At 43.1% G+C, this 21,782-nt stretch overlaps 2 protein-coding genes across 4 annotated transcripts in view; one reads left to right on the forward strand and one right to left on the reverse strand.

The window, feature by feature from the left end:
- SLC44A3 (solute carrier family 44 member 3) overlaps positions 1-4,203 on the forward strand; it is a 90,676-nt gene extending 86,473 nt beyond the window's left edge. For all 3 annotated transcript variants that reach the window (XM_056106585.1, XM_056106586.1, XM_056106587.1), the window contains exons 13-14: positions 2,449-2,685; positions 4,099-4,203. In XM_056106585.1, the coding sequence (XP_055962560.1) occupies positions 2,449-2,685; positions 4,099-4,203 (342 nt within the window). The remainder of the gene's footprint in view (positions 1-2,448; positions 2,686-4,098) is intronic.
- A 2,537-nt stretch (positions 4,204-6,740) lies between these two features.
- CNN3 (calponin 3) overlaps positions 6,741-21,782 on the reverse strand; it is a 29,343-nt gene continuing 14,301 nt past the window's right edge. Inside the window, exons 2-7 of the mRNA XM_056106588.1 lie at positions 13,972-14,093; positions 13,701-13,767; positions 12,399-12,536; positions 11,961-12,077; positions 9,226-9,372; positions 6,741-7,601 (exon numbers count right to left, since the gene is read on the reverse strand). Coding sequence (XP_055962563.1) covers positions 7,260-7,601; positions 9,226-9,372; positions 11,961-12,077; positions 12,399-12,536; positions 13,701-13,767; positions 13,972-14,093 — 933 coding nt within the window. The 3' untranslated portion in view covers positions 6,741-7,259. The remainder of the gene's footprint in view (positions 7,602-9,225; positions 9,373-11,960; positions 12,078-12,398; positions 12,537-13,700; positions 13,768-13,971; positions 14,094-21,782) is intronic.

The raw sequence follows: 21,782 nt of genomic DNA on the forward strand, positions 1-21,782 counted from the left end.
GAGGTGCAAGGGGTGGAGGTGGGGGAGGGACACTGGGAACACTGGTGGTGGAGAATGGGCACTGGTGAAGGGATGGGTACTCAAACATTATTTGATTGAAACATAATCATAAAAATTCGTGTGTATAAAAAAATTAAATAAAATTGAAAAATTTTTAAAGGATTATGTATATTAATTTGATAAGCTTCTCAGCAATACATTTTCTCATGACCATTTCCCAAAAAGTGTCTTTAAAAGAGGTTTAATTTTGAAATGACACCTTCCTTGAAAAAAAAGGTTTTTTTCATCATTTTTTCATTTCATCATCCTGTTATTCCTCGATTGCCTCGAGCAAGCCCCAGTAACGCCTCTTTCATCCTAGCCCTGAGATTATATTCAAGGCTATTTAGGAGAATGAGACCCATCATTGTTACTGGTATTTGGCATATTTGGTACGCCACGGGGAGTTTGCCAGACTCTGCCCTGTGGGCAGGCTACATTCGATAGCCTGCAAGTTTGTCCAAAGTAGTAATGAGACAATAAGATGTCATAAAAAAAAGTTTTGATAAGATGTCGCGCGGCCGCATTTGCGGCTGCGCGGTTCCGGGATCTGGATTTTATAGTCTCTGAGTCTTGGCCGCTGATGGGATTACACGGCGCCAGGGGGCCAGGTGGTGGGTGTGACCCCCGCCTACTGGAATTTGGAGGATCTGGGTGGAAGATGCTCAACTCCAATTCGAGTAGGCTTGGAGGTCTCGGCCCCGGAACCCGCGTGGCTTTGTCCCTCTGCCAGTCCCTTCATGTGTGCGGAGAGTGGTCTCAGCATGGTGGTGGCTGGTCCTGGAGGTCTTCGGCTGCCGGAGCCCTGGTCGGGGCGGGGAGGAAAGCTCAACCCGCTCCCCTCCAAGGGGCTCCGGGAAGGAACACCCAGGCGCGGGGGCAGAAGACTGCACTGTTCTTGTCCGGGATCTGGATTTTATATATTTTATAGTTATTTTATATAAATAAAATAAAAAAGTTATTTTATTTTATTTTATTTTGGGGGGAGGGTGGTGGTGGAGGGAAGGAAACTGGGGATATTGGTCATGAGAAAGATACACTGGTGAAGGGATGGGGGTTGGAACCTTGTATGACTGAAACCCAATCATGAACAACTTTGTAACTGTGTATCTCATGGTAATTCAAAATAAATATAATTTAGGGTAAAGAATACATTAATAAAAATTAGAAATCAGAAGGAAAAAGATAAAGAAAGGTTTCAGATAATCATGAATTTGAATAGTCAATTATTTCCCATAGGATCATTGCTAATGAGTTTTCTTACAAGTGATTCTCCCCCCACCCATCCCAGTTGTTGAGTGGGCAGTGCTCAAGGCTGTGCAGTGCTTCAGATCACACCCAGGCCAGGCATTTTCTTTGTCACTTGAGCCAGCCCCCAGTCCCAGATTCTTGGGGCGTTTGAATGAAATAGCATTCAGTTATGTCCTTCTATGTGGACTTCCAAAGACAAAGGGGACTTCAGACTAGTCCATTTGCCTGGCAAAGAATTAGGTCCATTGGGCCAAGGAGATGACTCAAAGCAGAGAGAACTTGCTTTGCCTGTGAGAAGCCCAGATTTGATTTCCTCCCTGGCAACACCCAGTCTTCTGAGTACTGTCATGAGTGACCCCAGATCAACAGTGGCCCCAGGGCCCCTGAGCACTATTTGGGAAGCTGTTCTACCAAAAACAAAACAAAACACAAACAAACAAACAAAAAACATCATGGTCAGTAATCATTTCCTGGGAATATAAATATATAGAGCAAAAGCATGGAGTAATCCTGTTTTCCCACCATTGCTTTAAATCCCAGGGTACAAATGATTACATATTAAATAGCAATACAGCCACTCAACCAATTATCAAATGGTTATCCAAAAGATGGTGTTTATGGAAGCATTTCAATGAAGACATTTATCTGTGACATCATGCGAAAAAAGAGTGGTTTTGTGAGGTTGTTATTCTGTCTACACAGACACTGAAACTATCAAATGAAAAAGTGCTTTTTCTCTGCCCACCCTCCAAATGTGCTGGTTTTTTTTAATTTATTCATTTATTCATTTATTTTCTTTTTGCTTTTTGGGTCACACCCAGCACTGCACAGAGGTTACTCCTGGCTCATGCACTCAGGAATTACTCCTGGCAATGCTTGGGGGACCAGATGGGATGCTGGGAATTGAATCCAGGTCGGCTGAGTGCAAGGCAAACGCCCTATCAGCTGTGCCATCATTCCAGCCCCTGCTGGGTTTTCTTTAGCCATCACAGCTCTTTCCTTTCTTCCTCTTCCTATCTCATTGGACCTCATTTTCTGACCATCATTCTTTGGATTCGGGAAGGACACACACTCTCATACACATTTGTGAAACTGCCTTGTAACCGAATAACTCTTCTCTGATGTTCTAATCACTTTCAGTGACTGTCGTTTGTACAGGTGTTGGTGGTGTGCTTCACTGTGTTTGGAGGCCTGATGGCGTTCAACTACCACCGCGCACTGCAGCTGTGGGCCATCCCTCTGCTACTGGTTGCCTTTTTTGCCTATTTAGTAGCCCACAGTTTCTTGTCTGTGTTTGAAACTGTGCTGAATGTTCTTTTCCTGTGTTTTGCTGTTGACCTGGAAACAAATGATGGATCCTCAGAAAAGCCCTACTTTATGGACCAAGAGTTTTTGGTAAGCAGATATTTTATCCCTTGTTACACTCTTGGGCCCTGCAAGTGTTGGAGACTCATTGGTAAAGGAGATGGGGACCCAGTCTCATCTTTTCCAGGGCTCTCGGGGGCTCTGCCACATGCCTGGAGCCTTTCAGAATGGAATCTGAGCTGTTTTCCAAAGCCAAACCTGTCTCCCTTAATGAAGCCTCTCCTTGGAGAACTGGACAAGAGGAATTGAGAAAATTACCCCAAGTCAAAAGTGTTTGGGATGCAGCAGCTGTTTACCAACAGAATTCAGTGCTAAGAAACTTTTGGGTGGTCTGAGAAATTAACAGTTGATTTTTCCCCCCAAACACTTTAGTATCCCCAAGCATCATACCTATTGTATTTTAGGAAATGCATGCCTCAGTGTAGACCTTCTGGGCTGGCTACATCTGCTATTTCCAGGCTCTTGGTTAGCCAGGGCACCACAAGGTGCACCTAACCATACCCTGAGAGCCCCCCAACTGCTTTATCTGGAAATAGCAGGCAGCTGCTTCTAACAACTTTTGTAATACAGTTGTTAACAGCCTTATCCTATACATACAGGGGCATCTGACAGCTGAATGAAGCCTCTTTCTGTTGCCTGGGTCAAGTGTCATTTTAATAATTTTCTTTCATTCTGTTGCCATAAAACTGGGGCATTAAAGCCCTCCTGCTTTTAAGCAGAGGATTCAAAGCACTCTCCCGTTCATCTAGGCCCTGAAGTTTAACAAGCACTTCAGTTGCTGTATAATTATTGGAAGCGTCATCCTTCTTTGCATGGTGTGAAAATACAGTGGTGCTTTATTTTCTCATTTTTTTATTTTGCTTTTTTTGGGGGGGAGGGTCACACCCGGCAACGCACCGGGGTTAACTCCTGGCTCATGCACTCAGGAATTACTCCTGGTGGTGCTAGGGGGACCATATGGGATGCTGGAAATTGAACCCAGGTCGGCCACGTGCAAGGCAAATGCCCTACCCGCTACACTATTGCTCCAGCCCCGGTGCTTTATTTTACTCTAAAGAAAGAATTTCTAATGGTGATAGGACACTCACTAGGTCTTCATTCCCTAATTTACTTTTTTCCAATTAAAAACCTACTTTAAAATGTGCCCTTCAATATTTTAATTCATTTTAACAGAGAAGGGTTTTGTTAGTTTGTGATTTGGTTTTTGGGCTAGACCCAAGGGTGCTCAGGGCTTACTCCTGGTGGGGATCAGTGGACTACATAGGGTGCCAGGGATTGACCCTGGGTTGGCCATATGCAAGGCAAGTGCCCTGCTTGCTGTGCTATTGCTCCAGTCCCTTTTTCAACGGATTTTAAATCTGCTAAAATGATAGACCAATGGCTGTTTAAGAGTGCAGACACAGAGCAGACCTAATCCTGTATTGTTTTTGTTTTTTTTTTCAGAGTTTCATAAAAAGGATCCAGAAATTAAATGACGTAAAGGCACAGTGTGACAAAGACTTGGGAAGGAAGGATGAAGGAATGGAGCTCCAGCCCATAGTGAGATAGGTGCTAGGTATTTATTTGTACCTGGAACAAATTTCCTTGTAAGAGCCATTCACAGCATAATGAAAAGGCCCAAAGGGTCCTGTTTCTGTCCCTTTGTTTTGTCATGTTGCAATAATAGAACCATAAAGTGTAAGATAAAAGTTTTGTACCCATGGGCACAGAAAATCTTTAAACACTTTGTTTACCCACACATACACACACTCTATATAAAATCTTTTATTCATGCGTACACATACATATATAACCAAGAAAGCACTCATGTCAAGTCTTATTTCAGGGCATCAATGAAAAGAACACTCCTAGAACCTTTGCAGAAGCCTCTACAATGTCACTATTCTTTCCCTTATCCAGAAATGGTCTTGGTCTAACTTGTCAAAGCAGTTTTAAGACTGACAATAAAAACCAAAAGTTTAACAGGAATTGTTACCTAATGGGCCTGGTATAAACCAAGGACAGCAATTTAGCCAGTCAAAACTTCAATCTGCTACAAGATGAATATTCTGGAGATGTGGATTTCAACCACAGCCACACCAGATTTGCCTGGAGGAAGATTTAAAATATGTGCCCTGGGCCCTGTGCCCAGAGGTTTGGATCTTATGACAGGCCAGAAGACTCTTCCTTTTCAAAGCTTTAAACAAAGTTAAATATTTAACATGATGATTGGCAGATGATCTCAGTCAGGGGACTTGGTTGGCATCTCGAGGCTCTGCTAACAGGAGGACTTAACTGGCAGAGCAGTAGGCCAGGGAGATAGCCCAAAGGTCTGGAGTGAATGCCTGGTATGCATTGGATTCATTCAGTCCCCAGCACCACATGGTCTCCTGAGCCCATGTGTAGCCCTGCACTAGTAACACAATGTAGATCTCCCTAAAACATTCTGCAAAGACGCCAAGAAGCAACACACCACCTCCAGTTTACATTACAAATGACAACAGGACCATTGAAATCAGCTGAGCTGCTCTGGTCTCTTCTAGGAAGGTGAGTTACATAGCAGTTTCTAAAGCAGAGGCTTCCCAAATTGACTTAGCCAAATTCCCCCTTTCAGAAAACAACACTGCTCAGTCCCCACCAAGGAATCTATCTTCTTTTAGCAAATAAAGACAAAGCTCCCCCGAAGTGTGCTAGAGGCTACTGCTGCCCCACACAGCTCATTCCAGCACCTCAAGCCGTAATAATACCCACTCTGTGAATCACTGATCTCATGCAGGGCAATTGGGGTCCAGGGGGTTGGGGCCAGTCCTATTGATACTCAGCCAACTGAACTGACAGTTCAGTTCTATGGCCCACAGATGGCATGCAGTTCGGGCCCTACATTGCCCAGGGTTATCCAGGTAGTGCTTGGGGGACTTCAAGTCTGGCCATGGTGATGCTGGGGGTGGAACATGTGGTGCCAGAGACTGAATCGAGTCTATTCCTGTACCTCTCTGGACCCTAGAACAGGGTTTCTAAACCTTTTTCCATTTCATCTGTGAAATTTTTATACAATTTGGGTATACAGGTGCATAAAATGGGTATCCAAATAGCCCATTTACTGATAGTAAATAATGTGGTTATTTCACAACAACTTTTATGATTGTTTGCAAGCCCCACATTCTGTCATATAACTCCATATGTGGAGTTGCTACACAGTTCCAAATGTTCGGCTCTGAGATACTGGGCACTGTTGGCATGAAGAGCAAGTCTGTGGCTACAGATCTCAGCGATGTCGTCAGTGACTACCTTGGCTAGAACAAACAAATTTTACTCGTACAACCAACAGACCCCTTATCAGAAATCAAAGCTGAGGAAATGTTGGGTTGTTAACTTTAAGTGATTGGATTATTTTGGTCATCACAACACTTCGCTGTTTGGCCTTTTTCTATGCCATGACTGCTGGTTCAATTCTGCTGACACTTCTTAGCAGAAACCCATGTTAACAATGATTAACCTGACCTACTATGTTTCTTTCCAAGGTTTATTCATCACAGAATCTAAATTCTATCCCATTCTCCAACAATGCCTCTAGGATATTTTTTAAATTAGTCCAAGTTGTATTTAAGATAAGTTTGGGTCAACTGAATCACATTGGAATAAGGGTCAAATAATACATTGAATTCTGGCTGTAATGTACAATATGCAACTTGTTGGGGTCTTTATTTTTCTATACCTGTCTCAAGCACAGGATTTATTGTGTGTATTAAATAAATAAATGTTCAAGTACTTGAGAACAGTGCCTGGAAAAGAGTAATTTAAAAAAAATATCTGACTATCAGTATGTTCATCAGAAAATAATCAGCCTGTGGCTCGTGTGAATGTTCAAAAAAAATATTTATTTATAAAAAATACAATGGGATAAGTTTATGCTGAGAAATGCAGCAATAAATACAGTTGAAGAAAACAGAGCAACTCTACATCGATACATTGGCACAAACAGAAGAGCAAATGCACCACCCAGACCCAAATGTCTGCAGGCCGACTCTGTACATGCTCCTTGAGAAACCACCCCACAAAGGTCTTGTCAATTTAGGTAAGAGAATGAGTACACATATAATCACAAATGCACACAGATCATAACTTTATTTAAAAATTAGCAAACAATACTGTAGAAACATTCATATGTAAATTTCTAAAATGCTGCATCTTAAATTTAGTTGGCAAAGACCACATTTAGCTATAAGCACGGGGTTTAGTCTTCCATGTAGAAACCAGATACTAAACTGTAAAAAAAAAATAGGTTTCTATTGTTTGAAAATAGCAGTTTAAGTAGAAGAGTGTAAAAATGCATAGATCTTGAATAGAAGAATCAGCTGTACAAGAGTACTCCCCTTTCACAGTATTCCTTTTGACTTCAAATGTAAGTTATCAGTGATGCTGTAGGATTTAACTGTTACAGCACTAAAAGGCAACTATTTAGGGAAGAGGCTGAAAAAAGGATAAAGGAATGTATGTAAGGCAATATTTCTTTTAAGTACAATAAGCATAATAGTGTTTTAGGAAGACGAGATAAAAATTACTCAAGGCTAGCTTGGTTCTCACGGAATAAAAACAACGGGCTAAATACTGAGCTCCCTGCTTGACTAATAATCAATGCCTTGGTCGCCATACGGGTAATCTCGGGGGTAGTCGTCTTGGTACTCGCCCTGATAGTCATCGGGGTATTCTGCCTGGTAATCGCTATCACTGATTTCTGACCCATTTGTTCCTGTTCCTTGGCTTCCATTGTGAATGACGGGTTCAGTGGGAGCAGCACAATACTTGGGGTCATAGACCTGCCGCCCGAGCCCATATACACTCATTCCTTTCTGGGAAGCAACTTTGTTGGTGCCCATCTGTAGGGAAATCGTCGAGTTGTCCACTGGTTGTAGTGTCAGCTTCTGATCATAGATGTCTCTTCTGGTGCCTGGTGCTAACATTCCCGCCTAGGAACAACACATAACATAGAAGTCAAATCAACGGCGGAACTAGATCCTTGAGACTATTTTACAAATCATGAAACTAGCGTTAATAGGATGACATGGATTACTTTCCCTCAGAAGTTAAGCTAATGACTTTTCATTCAAGAAGAAATCTAGTTTACCAAAATATCCTGTTGGCAGATATTTTTCTTTCTTGTTTTTGTTTCTTTTTTTGCATCACATCTGGCAGTACTCAGGAGCTACTCCCAGCTCAGTGCTCAGAGGCCACTCCTGGCTGTGCTCAGAGGACCAGGCCCTACCAGGGACTGAACCTAGGCCACCTGCATGCAAAGCATGTGCTCCAGGCTGCTGAGCTAGCTCTCAGGCATGACAAATTATTTCTTTTGAAGCAGATTTCAAAGGAGACTGGCCCTCGCCCTTGCTCAGCTAGCTATAAAATGGTTACGTGGACACAAACAAATTTACTTCACTTTACTCAGAGGTTTCTTGGCTGCCAAACAGAGACGATGCCTACTTCAGGGCTAGCAGAGGTGTAGATGTACAGAATGAAAACAAACAAACAAACAAACAAAAAAACAAAAAAACCAAATGCTGGCATCCCTGGCAGTTACCTGACCACATACGCACCCAGGTTACCAATTTCAAAAGTTTCTAAGCCATGTAACAAAAATTATGACGAGAAGTTCCTAAAGACTTAACTCCTGCGAAAGTACCTGAGCTACCCCAGCGCCTGTTGTCCTGGAACAGCTATTCTCTTCTCTTCACAGCATAATTCCCTGTCTATGCCATGCAGACACATTCCCAGAAATCAGTAAAACAGCAGACCCAAGAGGCAATCAGGACACAAATGATGCATGTGGCAGGGCATGTTCCACAGAGAGAAAAACCACCACAAAACTCTCAATAAGTAAAGTTTCTTAAATTTTATAGTTAATATTGCCTTGGGGTTTTGTTTGTTTGTTTTTTCCTTTTGGGTGAAAAGTAAATCCTTTTCATTTGGTGATAATTCTGATTGTTTTTTTCCACAAGAGTAATTATGCTTTTTAAAAATCATTGGTGGGATTGAGTAAAGGGTAGGAGTCAAGATAAAATCACCAAGGGGAGGTGGGGTGGCTTTTTCAAACCTCTCTCCAATCTTGCTGGCTAAAAGACCAGCTGCCAGTGGTCTCTGGCAGTACGGAAATAATCCCAGCAGAGCATGACGACAGAACGCAAGCACGCTCACTCTGCACTCAGAGCCTCACATTTAATAGCAATGTGTGTGGAACATTTCTTGCACCAGACATCTAATCTACCAAACGAATCCCCGGCTCCTTCAAGAGTAAAAGAAACATTATTAGAATGAGCTAGTTATTTGGACTTGGAGCAGAAACACTGTCATAAACAGCATTTTTTCTTCTGATTGGGCAGGAAGGCCAGCTGTCCTGACAAAGCCCTGAGTCTCAGCATACTTGTGTCACTACAGAAAAAGTCCTTTGATTCTTTTGCTCTCTCCTCAAAACCTACTTCTGTCCTGAAGGGACAGACTATTTGAGTATCATACCAACAATACCAACTCAGAACGGACATAAGGTGAGGATAACTAACAGGCCTGGGCTCTCTGCATATGTAAGAAGGTTCTGCTTACCTGGCTGGCGCCTTTGTTGGTGCCCATCTGCAGACTAATTGTAGTCTGGTCAAAAGGTTTGTCAGTTTGCATTTTGGGGTCGTAAAGATGCCTTCGAGTCCCGTAGGCAGTCATACCTGCCTGGCTGGCACATTTGTTGGTTCCCATCTTTTAGGACAAAAACAAATAGGCACTAATTAGCAGAAAACACGTGTAACACATCCAAAACTTGGTTTCACTCAAAAGATAAACATGGCACAACCGACACTTCCCTCCCAGTGCTGATGCTATGGTTGGCGAGAGGAAAATGGTTTTCTGGAGCTGGAGCAATAGCATAGTAGGTAAGGTGCTTGCTGACCTGGGTTTGGTTCCCAGAAGCCCATATGGTCCCCTGAGCACCGCCAGGAGTGGTCCCTGAGCACTGAGCTAGGAGTAACACCCAAATACCACTGGGTATGGCCCCAAAACTTAAAAAAAAAAGACTTTCCTGTCCTTTTTTATAGATTCGAATGTGCTCACTTTAAAAAGCCTCTCCCATCTCAATTTGCTTCCACAACACAATTCACTGTACGAAAATGTACATGCAGAGGTGCCAGTGAAGTGGCTCAGCTGTAGAGCGCTTGCATGACAAATATGGGGACTTGGGTTCGACCCCCGGTACCAAGAACAACAAAAAAGGAATAAACAGATATACCAAAAAAAAAAAAAATCAACACCAACAATGATGTAAGAGAATTATGAGAAATTAATTTCCTCTACTTGTCTTTCTTCCTCTCCATAGTCCAAACAACTGGATAAAAGAGTAACTGTGAGTAACTTTAAACAATCATTTAAAGGGACAGAGCAATCTTTGTCTTGTCTCCTCAGGTACGTTTTGCATAAAATGTGAGAGCAAATGTCAGGTGTCTCTTCTCTGGCAGCTCAAGGGGACCTTCTTTATGTTCCATCAAAATCACTAGCATTTCCACGGAAAAAGAGCTACACTTTATTCAGATACTCGGATCACCGGACAGGGTTGGAGAAGCAGAATGAAGAATGGGAAAGCAACCAAGTTTAGAAGAACAATAATTAACTCCCCCCACGCTGAGAAGAATGGTTTAACAACCACCAGTACACTCTGTTCTACTGGCTGTAAACACCGTTCTTTGATCTTAAAAACAAGATTCATTCAAGGAAAATTTGTTGATATGAGAAGACACATAAGGCATATTTATGCAAAGAAGGGGGGAGAGATTACTATAATTTTCCCATCCAGACATTTACTGTAAACATTGAGCATATTCACTAACTTCTTAACTGATGTGTTTGCATACACACTTACACATATGCATATAAATATATACATATACACACAAAAATAAGCATGTGAGTCTGTTTTTGTTATGAGGCCATACCTAGTTGTACTCAGGGAGTCCTGCAGTGAGGGATCAAACCCAGGGCATCACATAGCCAAGGCTTCTGCTCTACCACTTAAGTCACATCCCCAGCACATGGAGAAAAAATGGTGATCACACCACTATTTCTTAGAACCTCATTTGTTTTCCTTATACTTTGAATGCTTGTTTATCACTTTTACACTATTAGTTCCTTTCATGTCTTTATAATTTAACCAACTAGTTGCTACTTGGAGTTGAGGGTCCTAACTCCTTATCACTAATATAATTCTGTACCATATAAAAATAATTTATCTCATGGGAGTGGGGTGGGGGGAGGCAGAGAGATAGTACAGCAGGCAGAGCGCTTGTCTTGTACAACACCAAATCAGGTTTGATCCCTGGCATCTATATGGCTCCAAGTCCACAAAGATTGATTCCCAAGTGCAGAGCCAGGAGTAGTTCCTGAGCACTGCTGGGCATGTAACTAATAATAAGTAATAAATTAACTATTTATTATTTATTAAATCAACAACCATGCCGCAAAAAGTAAATAATAATAATTAATCTCACAAAGACTCAGCCCAGAGTGGGGCACCAAATCAGACAGCTTTCAAAGGGCTGGAGATATAATGTAGGGGTTAAGGCATATTCCTTGTATGCTGCCAGGCCTGGTTTGATCCTGGGGAATGCCTGGAGGCCCTGAACACCAACAGGATGGTTCCAGGAAATTCCTGGGGCTGCAGAGGCCAAGGAGCATCGCACACTTCTACCTTCACATTACCATTACCCTGGCAGACCGAGATCTGCTCCAAGTGGTCCCAAGACCCCCAGATCATTACTTGGGAGCAGAATCTCCTCCTCCCCCCTCCCCTCCCCCGCAACAAACAAGTAAAAACAGGTATCAGAGAAGAAAACATAAAGTATTAAGGACATTTAGTAACAGAATTCTCAACTCAAAGCAATATCTGGCATCATATAGAATCCAGAGCACCTCCGGGAGCAACACCCCCTAGCACTAGCACACTGCTTAGATGCGTCCCAAAAATAAAATGAAACAAAAACTCAGAAGAAGAATGTAAATACAAAAAAATTTCATTTCCTGGAATAAGAACTGTAAAGTCATATGCCATGTCTTCTTTTAAACATCACTTCAATGTACACTGGTGGAGGGACGGGTGTTGGAGCATTCTATGACTGAAACCCAACCGAGAACAGCTCTGTAACTATGTATCTCACAGTGATTCCATTAACAGTAAATAAATTAATAAATAAACATCATCAACTTGTGGGTTTTAAATAGGCATAAACTTATGGGAGACACTTGGCATGGTGAGAATTAAGAGTATGGAATGAGTAACTGATTATGCAATGCCACATTACCTGCAAACCAATTACACTCTGGCCAGCTTTTAATTTTCCTTCATCAAAACGTCTTGTTTGTTTCTCTGCATACTTCACACCAATATCAATGGTTGTATGGAATCCTTTTGTTTTCGCCTAGACAGAAACATGGGCACTCAGATGCAGTCTGACAACAGAGTTTCACCCAGAGAATAACGCAGAAATGGCATTGTCAAGAGGCATGGTGTCACCAGGTAAACCCAAACTAGGGGTGCCAAAGAGATCTGAAACCATTCCGAACAAAGGGGACAGTGTTTTAACTAAACTATCTTACACCAAGAGGCTGATGCCCACCACTTTTCCACAAAGCTACAAACTGTATGAAAAAGAGATTCCTCCCTGCCACATAGGGGACAGCAAAGACACAATTTTGCTCTAACACAGAGGGCTTTGTTTGGCTATTAAAGACATACATACCAGTCCTGCGAGAGCCACCAGCGTGGTCTGAACCTGGGTCATATTTCCATTCTCAAAGAGATCGTTTGCTTCAAATATGTCATGAGGCTTCATGCCGTAAGCCTGGATGGCCTTAATAAAGTTGCCAATATTTTCCAACTATAAAGAAAAAGTTGTGTAACTGTGGGAGCTAAATATTGACATTAACATATTACATAAGAATTCTAAGTCAGGTTCTTCAGTAAAGTTCTCTGTGGAAAAGGTGAACTATTTTTAGTGACTCAATGTTAGGATTTTTTCACATTTTTAAGCAGTCCAGTTTCTTTTTCAGTTCTTTACAAGCCAAACCTTTCTCTTATGTTTTTAAGATTTCTGTGTCAGGGGAGAGGAGGAAAAAGAATTCTTTATCAGAGTGATCCAAGGCCTGGTATTTTCTTTATCAAAAGGATCACTGTCAAATTTTAGAAATGTTTTCATTTAAATCTGGGGGTGGGGACAGAGCTGGCAGGGCGGATAAGGTGCTTGTCTTACACGCAACCAACCCGGGTTCTATTCCCAGGCACCACATATGGTCCCCCGAGTCCGGCAGGAGTGATCCCTGAGCACAGAGCCAGGCGTTAACCCTGAGCACAGCTGGGTATATTCCAAGAACAAAAACACCAAGCAATCAAACAAAAAAATCCATGGTTACTAAACACATACTCAATAAATAATGCATTTTGCTTGATTACATACTCAGGAACTGAGACAGTTTAGTACTGTTTTAGAGTTAACCACTGCTCTGATTCCTGGCTTTCCTCTACATTTTTTTTCAGGTTCTAGATTATATTTCTTCGTACAAGTTGAAGCTAAACATCTAATAATCACAGAACTAATTCTAACTATGGAAATATTAAAAATTACATGGATAAAAGATGTTCACAGACTTTTTCCCCTCTGGTGAAGCCCACATTCTCTACTGAACCTGTATCTCTCTCTCTCTTCTTTCACATTTCTCTAAGTAAATTTCTTTCAAGAAAACCTACTTCACTTCAGGCTAGAGAAAGAATATAGTGGGTAGGGCGCTTGCCTTGCACTCGGCCAACCAGGGTTTGATCCCTGGCATATCTAGTACCTGCCAGAAGTGATCCCTGAGCACAGAGCCAAGGGTGAGCCCTGAGCATTGCTGGATGTGACCCCAAAATAAAACAAACCCTATAAAACCACAAATGTTTTCTAATATGCCAGTGTTAACAGTTTCAAATAAGTTTTAAAACTGTAACACATTCCTGTAACATAAGGAACAACCAAGGAGAACTGGGAAGGCTGCTAGTTTGCTGTTACCTGAGGCCAGTTTAAGGAAGACTCGTTGACTTTCTTCACTGAGCCTGGCTGTAGCTTGTTTATGAGTCTGAAAAGAAACGTGTGAAGTGACACCTTATTCACTGCTTGTACAAAAACAAGGGTTAGGATGTAAAGTTGGTCTTTTAACATCAATAAAGGTAAAACATTTACAGAAATCAAGGTCTGACTCCCTGTCTAGGGAAGGCGGGCAAGGCAAGGCCTGCGAGAGGGGCTGTTACAACAGGACTGGCCACTTGGGAATCCAACTTACTCGCACAGGATTATACCATCTTTCAAGCCCAGCTGAAAGTTGGTGCCAATGCTCATGCCTGTCACCTCTTCAATCCAATTGCGAAGATCTTCTTCTGCCTGATGATCATATTTAGAAGCAATCTGAAACACAAATTAACTGATTTTAGAAGAATTTCCACTAAAGCATCAGAAACTGCTAATGCCGTGTTCTGCTTTAACCACCCGTTTGTGACCACAGCTGCGGCAGGCAGTAAACCACATGCATCAGAATCAACTGGCAAACCAAATAAACCATCACGGTTCCAGCAACTGATGAAAAGTGGGAGTGGGGAGGGAGGAGGGGTAGCAGCAAGGCAAGGCCTGAAACATTTGATCAGCACATCCAGAGAGCTAGCTCAGAAGGGCTGAGTGCAGGCTTCACACGAGCAAGACTTGGGTTTGACAGCTGGCACTACATGGTCCCCTGAGTAACCAGAACCTATCAGGTATGCTTTAAATTAAAAAAAAATTTTTTTTAAATTTTAACAGCACAGGGGGAAAAGCTGGAATAGAGAAAGAGAAAATACTACCAAGATAAGAAAACGATACGTCTGGTAGACTCCTGAGCTTTCTATTTAGCAAATACACACGTCTAAGCAAATACACGCCCACATACATGTACACACAATCTTCTCAGTACTATTGTATTTATAGTAAAATACTAAAACTCTATGAAACTGACATCTCTGTAGACTCCTCACAGAAAGGAAGAACATTCAATTCTCTTCTAGCCCTCTGGCCCAGCACTGTCCCTGATATCCAGACATTTCACAAAATCAAAAGAATACTTTACTTACTGAAATCTACAATAAAAGTAAGGTGTTACTGTACTGGCTAAAACTGCTAGCTCGGCATTAACAGCCTTGATCCAGACTCCACAGTAAACCTCAGAAGACAGCAACTCACCAGAGATCTCTCCGGACCCCACACTGAGCTGATTCCACAGGGACACTCAGATAGAGTGGATGCTCCCTCTCTGTCCACTCCAAATGAACCCCCAGTGGCCACAGACTTCCAGAAGAAAAAAATCCAGGTATGCCGGAGCAGGGACTGAAGACCTCAGGCTACATGTTGGTAGCTGGGACAGGCCTTCCCTTCCCGTCCCCCACCTGCTAGGGGTCCTGCTGTCATGCCCATGAACTGCCTCAGTGTACCACTTAAGCACATTAATGGCCTTGAATCAGAGACTCCCAAATGAATCTCAATATGGACTATCTCCCTACAGAGATGTCTCTGGACCCCAATCACTTACAATTTTAGAAGTCCAGGACCTCTTATGCTATTCAGAACAAGCAATAAAAAATAAAGTATCTAGTATCTTCCTGTGGCAGGCAAACTTGAATGGTGGTGGGAAAATTTGAAATTTTGGGTGGTGGGAAGGTGTAATGTGGTGGGACTGGTGTTGAAATATTGAATATAATCAATTAATGTGAACAACCATATGAAAATAAAACTTAAAATTATATAAAAAAAATAAAACTGCTTGCTCATAAACAAAGAATTTGAAAGATCTCTTCAAAATAATAATAAACCTCAATTTTAAAAAATCCAAAATATTCTTTAAAAGCACATGTTTAGGGGCTGGAGCAACAGTGCAACAGTACAGTGGGTAAGGCATGGGCATGCCTTGCACACAACCGACTGGGCTCCATCCCCCGCACCACATGTGGCCCCTGAGCCCTACCAGGAGTCATCAATCTCTGAGCACAGAGCTAAAAGTAAGCCCTGACACTGCTGGATGTGGCTTAAAGAACAGAACAAAACAAAACAGCATGTGTTCAGGAACCAGGAAAGTGGCCAGTGGCACAACACCTGCCCTACCTGTGTGAGGCCCTGGGTCAAAAGCCAATGCTGCAGGTCCCTAGGCGGGGAGGGAGAGGGGGCGCACTTCTCCTTCCCAAGAGAAAAATATTCTCCAGGCCAGAAGCATCAGAATGAAGAGATTATCTAGACAGCTGTCCTTGACATTAACCTTGTACCGGGCCCAAGAGAGCACACAGAGGGAAGGCGCTCACCTGGCACTAGTCTGACCCCTTAAATCCCGACACCGCCTAGGGTCCATCACGCATAGCCAGGAATGAGCCCTGGGTTCAGAATCAGGACTAAGGCCTGAGCAACATAGTCAGGTGTGGCCCAAAAACATTAAAATAAAACCATCCAACTGTGACAACCGGCAATGAATATTAAAAGGGACTCGTCACATAGGATCTGTTTTTTCTCCCCATGTCCATTAACAACCATGACAACCTTTTCTGCTTGTCAAGGTAGAAGAAAGATTCAATTGCCATGGAGAAGTTGGTGAAAAACTCTACATACCAAGTCATCTAACTGCGGACTCCCCTATTTACCTTGTAATATAAAGAGGTAGGCCAGACAGTCCCAGAATTATGGGCATAGAATCCTCTTTTTAGAGAAAAAAAATCACTGAGCACCAGCCCTGAAAATCTCCCCTTTGAAAAAGCAAGAGCACAGAGGCACCTCAACTATACCAGAGGCAGCTAACTGCCCCCTGGGTCACCTCAGAGCCCTCCCAGGAATTATGTCTCCCTTCTACCAGGAGTAGAAGATGGACCACAGTGCAAAAGTCTTATGAATGCCTTTTCAAGAGACAGCAGTAGTCTGTGAATTTTTCCATCCCACTAAGAAAAAAAGGATTCTATCCCACTGGCAGGATGAGTCATTTATCAAAGCTGCAGATTTACTCAACCACAATTACAAATGGAAATTCGATGAGTCAATCTTTTTGTATTAAGATGATGAACACCATATAATGTTCCTGAAACAAAATTGGTGGGAAGCTCTCATGTTGGGAGCACATGTGCTCAAAACCTGGAGGTCTGTTTACGAAGGCGAGTTCAGGCTCAATAGCCAGTTAGTGCCTGATGTGGAGGAACTTCTGTCCCGTGGCACCTCCGTTCCCTAAAAAATACGCATCTCTTCTGATTTTCTGCCTGTCTGGCTCACACGGGCATCTGACTGTGGGACATGGAAGAAAAGGGCAGTGCTGGAAGGTTTTGTCACAGTGTCTCTGGGAGTAGAAAGGAGCTGCCCCTCCTATAATTTCTTGGACAAATATTCCTAGGTAACATACCTCCCTACCTTACCCAGAACATATGGGATACCTCCACATAACAAATAATGAACTGGTAGAAAATTGTTAAGGTCTGACTATATTTTCACACCGCAGTCTTGGTCTAGGTGGGCAGAAAATGTTCTCAACATAAAAATTTTGAGAGCTCAGTTATGGACAGAAAAGAGAGACAATGAGGAGAAACGGGTATCCTTATGCAATGGCTATGGAAAGCAACCTCTAATGGTGAGCAGAATTTATTTCAGCTAGGGGATACATTTTAATAAATCTAAAGACACCATGTTTCAATGAATAATTGTTGCAGATTTTATGCATTTTTTTTGTGAAAATGCGGGTGCAACCACTATGTAAAACTTAAAAGAAAAAACACTGTGCTAGTATTACTTTTAAAAAACTGTGTGTAAAAGATGTGGTGAGATAGAATAAACACGGGGGGGGGGGGGGGTGGTGGTCTGACCTCCACACAGAATCTGGCTCCACCCATCCACCCACTGGTTAATTCATTCACCTCAGTCTGAGCGTTTCCTGTCTTGACAACAGGGAGACTGATGTCCATGACGGCACTAGGTAACCCATAAGTCACTCAAATAATTTAGTCAATCAGTAACAACTGTCAAGAAATTCTTCACCTTCGTTCTTCCAAAAATCAAGATGGAAATTATGTTGGAGGGTCCTTACATGCATATTTGATCCTCTTATTCAAAACATGTCTGAGGCACTCAGTGCCATGTCCCAGACCACAAACATCACAGATGAAACCAGAAACAGAGAGCAGAGGCAAACAGACCTCTCTGCTCACTCTTCTCATAGAGGCAGTGATGAAAGAACAACAACAAATCAAGCACTGGAGTCGATAAATCAAGTACTGGCTAGGAACTCTGACTCTTCACAATGCCCGGATGCCAACAGCCAGTTGACTGCTCGGGGATGTAACACGACAAGCCATCAGTATATCTGTGCAAAAGTGAAGATCATCCACCCACCCCAAAAAAAAATCACCCTGAAAACTAGATGCACATTCACATCATGGCACCATTGGTTAACTCAGGGATTCCAGTAAGTAGAAAGGCAACAAGGACTTTTCCATCTAAAATACTAATGTTTTTCATATAAATGAACTTTCTGCTGTCAGGGCGGCTAAACATGTCTCCCTCTTAAACACCAAAGATTCCTCACACTGGTGCCAGGCACTGGTTTCTGTGCAAAACCACCTTTGTGCAACCATGAAGAACAACTGCTGGAGGCTTTTCACCCAGCACTGGAGCATCGACCTTCGCCAAATGGAATCAAAGGGGAAAGAAATGACTAGAAAAAGCACCTTCAGGGTATCTGGACCATTCCCCTGATAGCTTTTCAATGTTTTTCCATTCCTGCCCGCCCCCCGCCCAAGTCTTTCAGTCCTCCTTCCCACCTCCCTCCTGAGCAACTGGTGCCCTCAAAACTTCACTTCTATGAGTGTCCCTCTCCCTTCATGACAATCCGGACTACTAGTTTGAAGTCACCTCCAGCTCAAAGGCAGTGTAACCCTTTCCCACAGCATGACCTACGTTCTCACTTTCTTTACGACCTCTACAATAATGTTTGCTTGTTATAACAGATGACCGACCAATACACAAAACAGAAGTGTGTATGAACATACATTCTCAAAAAGGGTGAGAACAGTCACCCCCCTCCAGGGGGTGAAAACTGGCTCTTGTGATGGGTGGTAGAAAACATTTTAGATACTACAATAATTTGCAGAGCCAGAGAGACTATTTAGGGGCTGCTAGGATGCTTCGTCTACAAGAGGTCCTGGTTTCATCCCTAGCACCACATGGTTCACTGAAGATAGAACTGGAAATAGGCCCCGAGCACTACCAAGTATGATTAAAAAACCAGTCAAAAACCAACCCGCCCCCCACACACATATACACACACACAATTTGTGACTGCTCCAACAAACTATATGGTTTTCTCTTAAATTTGTTGATATTTCAGGGAAAAACATCTAAAATGCTGTTCTGGGGACAGTGTGTGAGCTCACCCACTCTACATGGACAATGGATACTTCTCACCTTTTAAAACAGATAAAATCAGGGCTGGAGAGAGCACAGTTAGTGGTACAGCAGCTAAGATGCTTGCCTTGCACTCAACCAAACCCTGGTTCAATACCCAGCACTGCCAGGTATAATATCTAAGAAGGAATAAGACTTGAGTACTGCTGGGTGTACCTTCCTCCCTAATCCCGCCTCCCCCACACACACAAAGATGAAATTTTGTCATCTGGGACTAAAAAATCAAAATTGAGGGGTGTGCTAGGAGGCTCAACGGAAGAAGCCACAGATGGAAGATAAACAAGATGAAAGCACAAGCAAAACAAACACAAGCCCTAGAGTCTAACAGAGGAAAAGGCGGAGGAGGGCCTGCGGCAGAGCGGATGGAGAGTGCGGATCTGATGGTGCGTGTGCTGGTGTCTCCAGATGTCCAAGTATGAATCTGAGTGCCTGAAACAGGCTGAATAATAATGGTAATGATTCTGGGAAAACAGTCATGGAAAATGCCAAGAGAAAGTGAAAATTACAGGTGTCTCTTTAATCTTCTTCCCACTCCCCCACCCCCGCCAACACCCTTCCAACAGCCCCCCTCCCCACCAAATCATATTTCCTTTCCAGAAGTTTGTCTGGATACCAAATCTTCCAAACCACAAGCACAGGTATTACATTGAATTACATCCAACAGCTCCAGAATAAGAGCCCTTTCAAAAATGCAAACGTCGAGGGCCTAAACACCCTAAGAGAAAGGGTGACACTGAATCAGATAAAACAGCCTGCAGGCTGCTACGGAGCAGCCAAGACCTGGCTGGCACTGAGGTTGGAGAAGTTTCTTTTTCAGAATCCTTAAAAGGGGATAAAGGATGGTGATGGAAATGGAGCTTGAAAAAATAAACAACCCAACAGCAGGTGTGAAAGTAAGGTTTCTATACACTATTTTATGGGACTGCTTCTCAGCAAAAGCGCCATCTGGTAAAAAGACAGGTGCACCTGACATAGGTAGAGAATTGATACTTAGGTACAAGTACTGCTGACGTGCCCTGCTCAGATCCCAAGTCAACTCTTGAGTGAGACATTTCTTTCCCATAGAGCCCCTGCTCAGACTATGACAGTGGAAAGCAAATGGTTCCAGAATGTTAGCTCTGGGGACACAACAGTGCCCCCCCAAATTGCAGGTGTCCCTGAGCCCATCCTAGACCCCTATTTCTAACCACTAGGATAACTGAACATAACTCCAGACTCTCCAAGTAAAATCAAAGTCTGGGACTTCAAGTGGCCTTGTGTACAGGATTCTCCCTTCAGCTCTCTCCATTGCCTCTTCCTTCTGATGTTCACTCAGATGGCTCCCATCAACGAGGCAAGACCTTCACAGGATCTTGAAAGTTCACTTTCCAGTAGAAAGACATCTTGAAAGATTCCTAAAAGTTTACTTTCCAGTTGAAAGACATAAAGAGTATTAAATATGGGGGGGAGAGAGGAAAGAAGAATATTTCAAACAAGGGAAGAACAGAATTAGACAGGGACTAGCACAGTGTAAAACAGAGAACGGGTAGATTTCACCTGAAACATCAAGCTACTGAATTTTCACTTCTTTTTCCTCAACCACTGACCCTCCAGACACCCTCTGTGAGAGCTCATGAACAGACTGTAACACCCCAAAATGCTTCGAACTCAAGCTTTGAAAAGTAGACTCCAGTTCGGTTCCAGTGTGTGTGAAGTACCTCCTCTCACATGGGGGACCCCTTTCTTGAAGGCCATCTCCTTTATCCCCAAGCCATTAGGAGGGGATGCTGGGAGGGCCATGGGTCAAGGGGCTCCACAGCAAACAGACGCTCTCCACTGAAACCAGCTTGAGCACACAGGTCAGGAGCTTTCTCTGAGGTGAACCCTCAGGACACTTGCTACAGACAGCCACCTCTGGGACACGGCCCTTCAGCCCGGCCCAGCCCACACTATCCTGCCTGCCTGTGCTCAACTCTCTACCTGGCGACCTCGACTCCAGTTTTCATTCTTTTTCGGATGATTGCTCAAGAAAGGAAGCACCCATTTAAAAAGAAAGAGCTGTGGCTGAAGAGATAACACAGCAGGTAGGGTTCAATTCCCAGCATCCCATATGGTCCCCCAAGCACTGCAAGGAGTAATTTCAGAGTGCATGAGCCAGGAGTAACTCCTGAGCATCCCTGGGTGTGACCCAAAAGAAAAGCAAAAAATTTTAAAAAATTAAAAAAATAAAAATGAAAAAGCCAAAGGTCTGTAAACCAGAGAAGCACCTGTGGCTCCATGAACAGGAGTGGGCTCTAAGGCCCCGGTAATGTCAACTTTTCTTTGGGGCCTGTATGGGTCACACTCAGGTCAAGGTTTCAGCAGCCAGTGCCAGAGCTCTCCTCCCTCCCCGTAGGACAGTTGGAGAAATACCGAGGCACTCTGGCTCAATGTATGCATGCCAGTAAGAAATGAAAGCTCATGGGGCATTTGCCTCACCACAGCCAACTCGAATTGGATCCCTGGCATCCCTTATGGTCCCCGAGAACTACCAGGAGTAATGCCTGAATGTAGACCCAGGAGTTACCCCTGAGTATCACTGGGTGTGACCCTCAAAGTCAAAAACAAATTAAAAAATTAAAGCTGTTGGAAAACAAATGGTCCAAACAACGAAGGGGGAGCTGTGAA

Source organism: Sorex fumeus, unplaced genomic scaffold (genome assembly GCF_029834395.1).
Source record: "Sorex fumeus unplaced genomic scaffold, SorFum_2.1 ptg000131l, whole genome shotgun sequence".
In the NCBI taxonomy this organism is placed as follows: Eukaryota; Metazoa; Chordata; class Mammalia; order Eulipotyphla; family Soricidae; genus Sorex; species Sorex fumeus.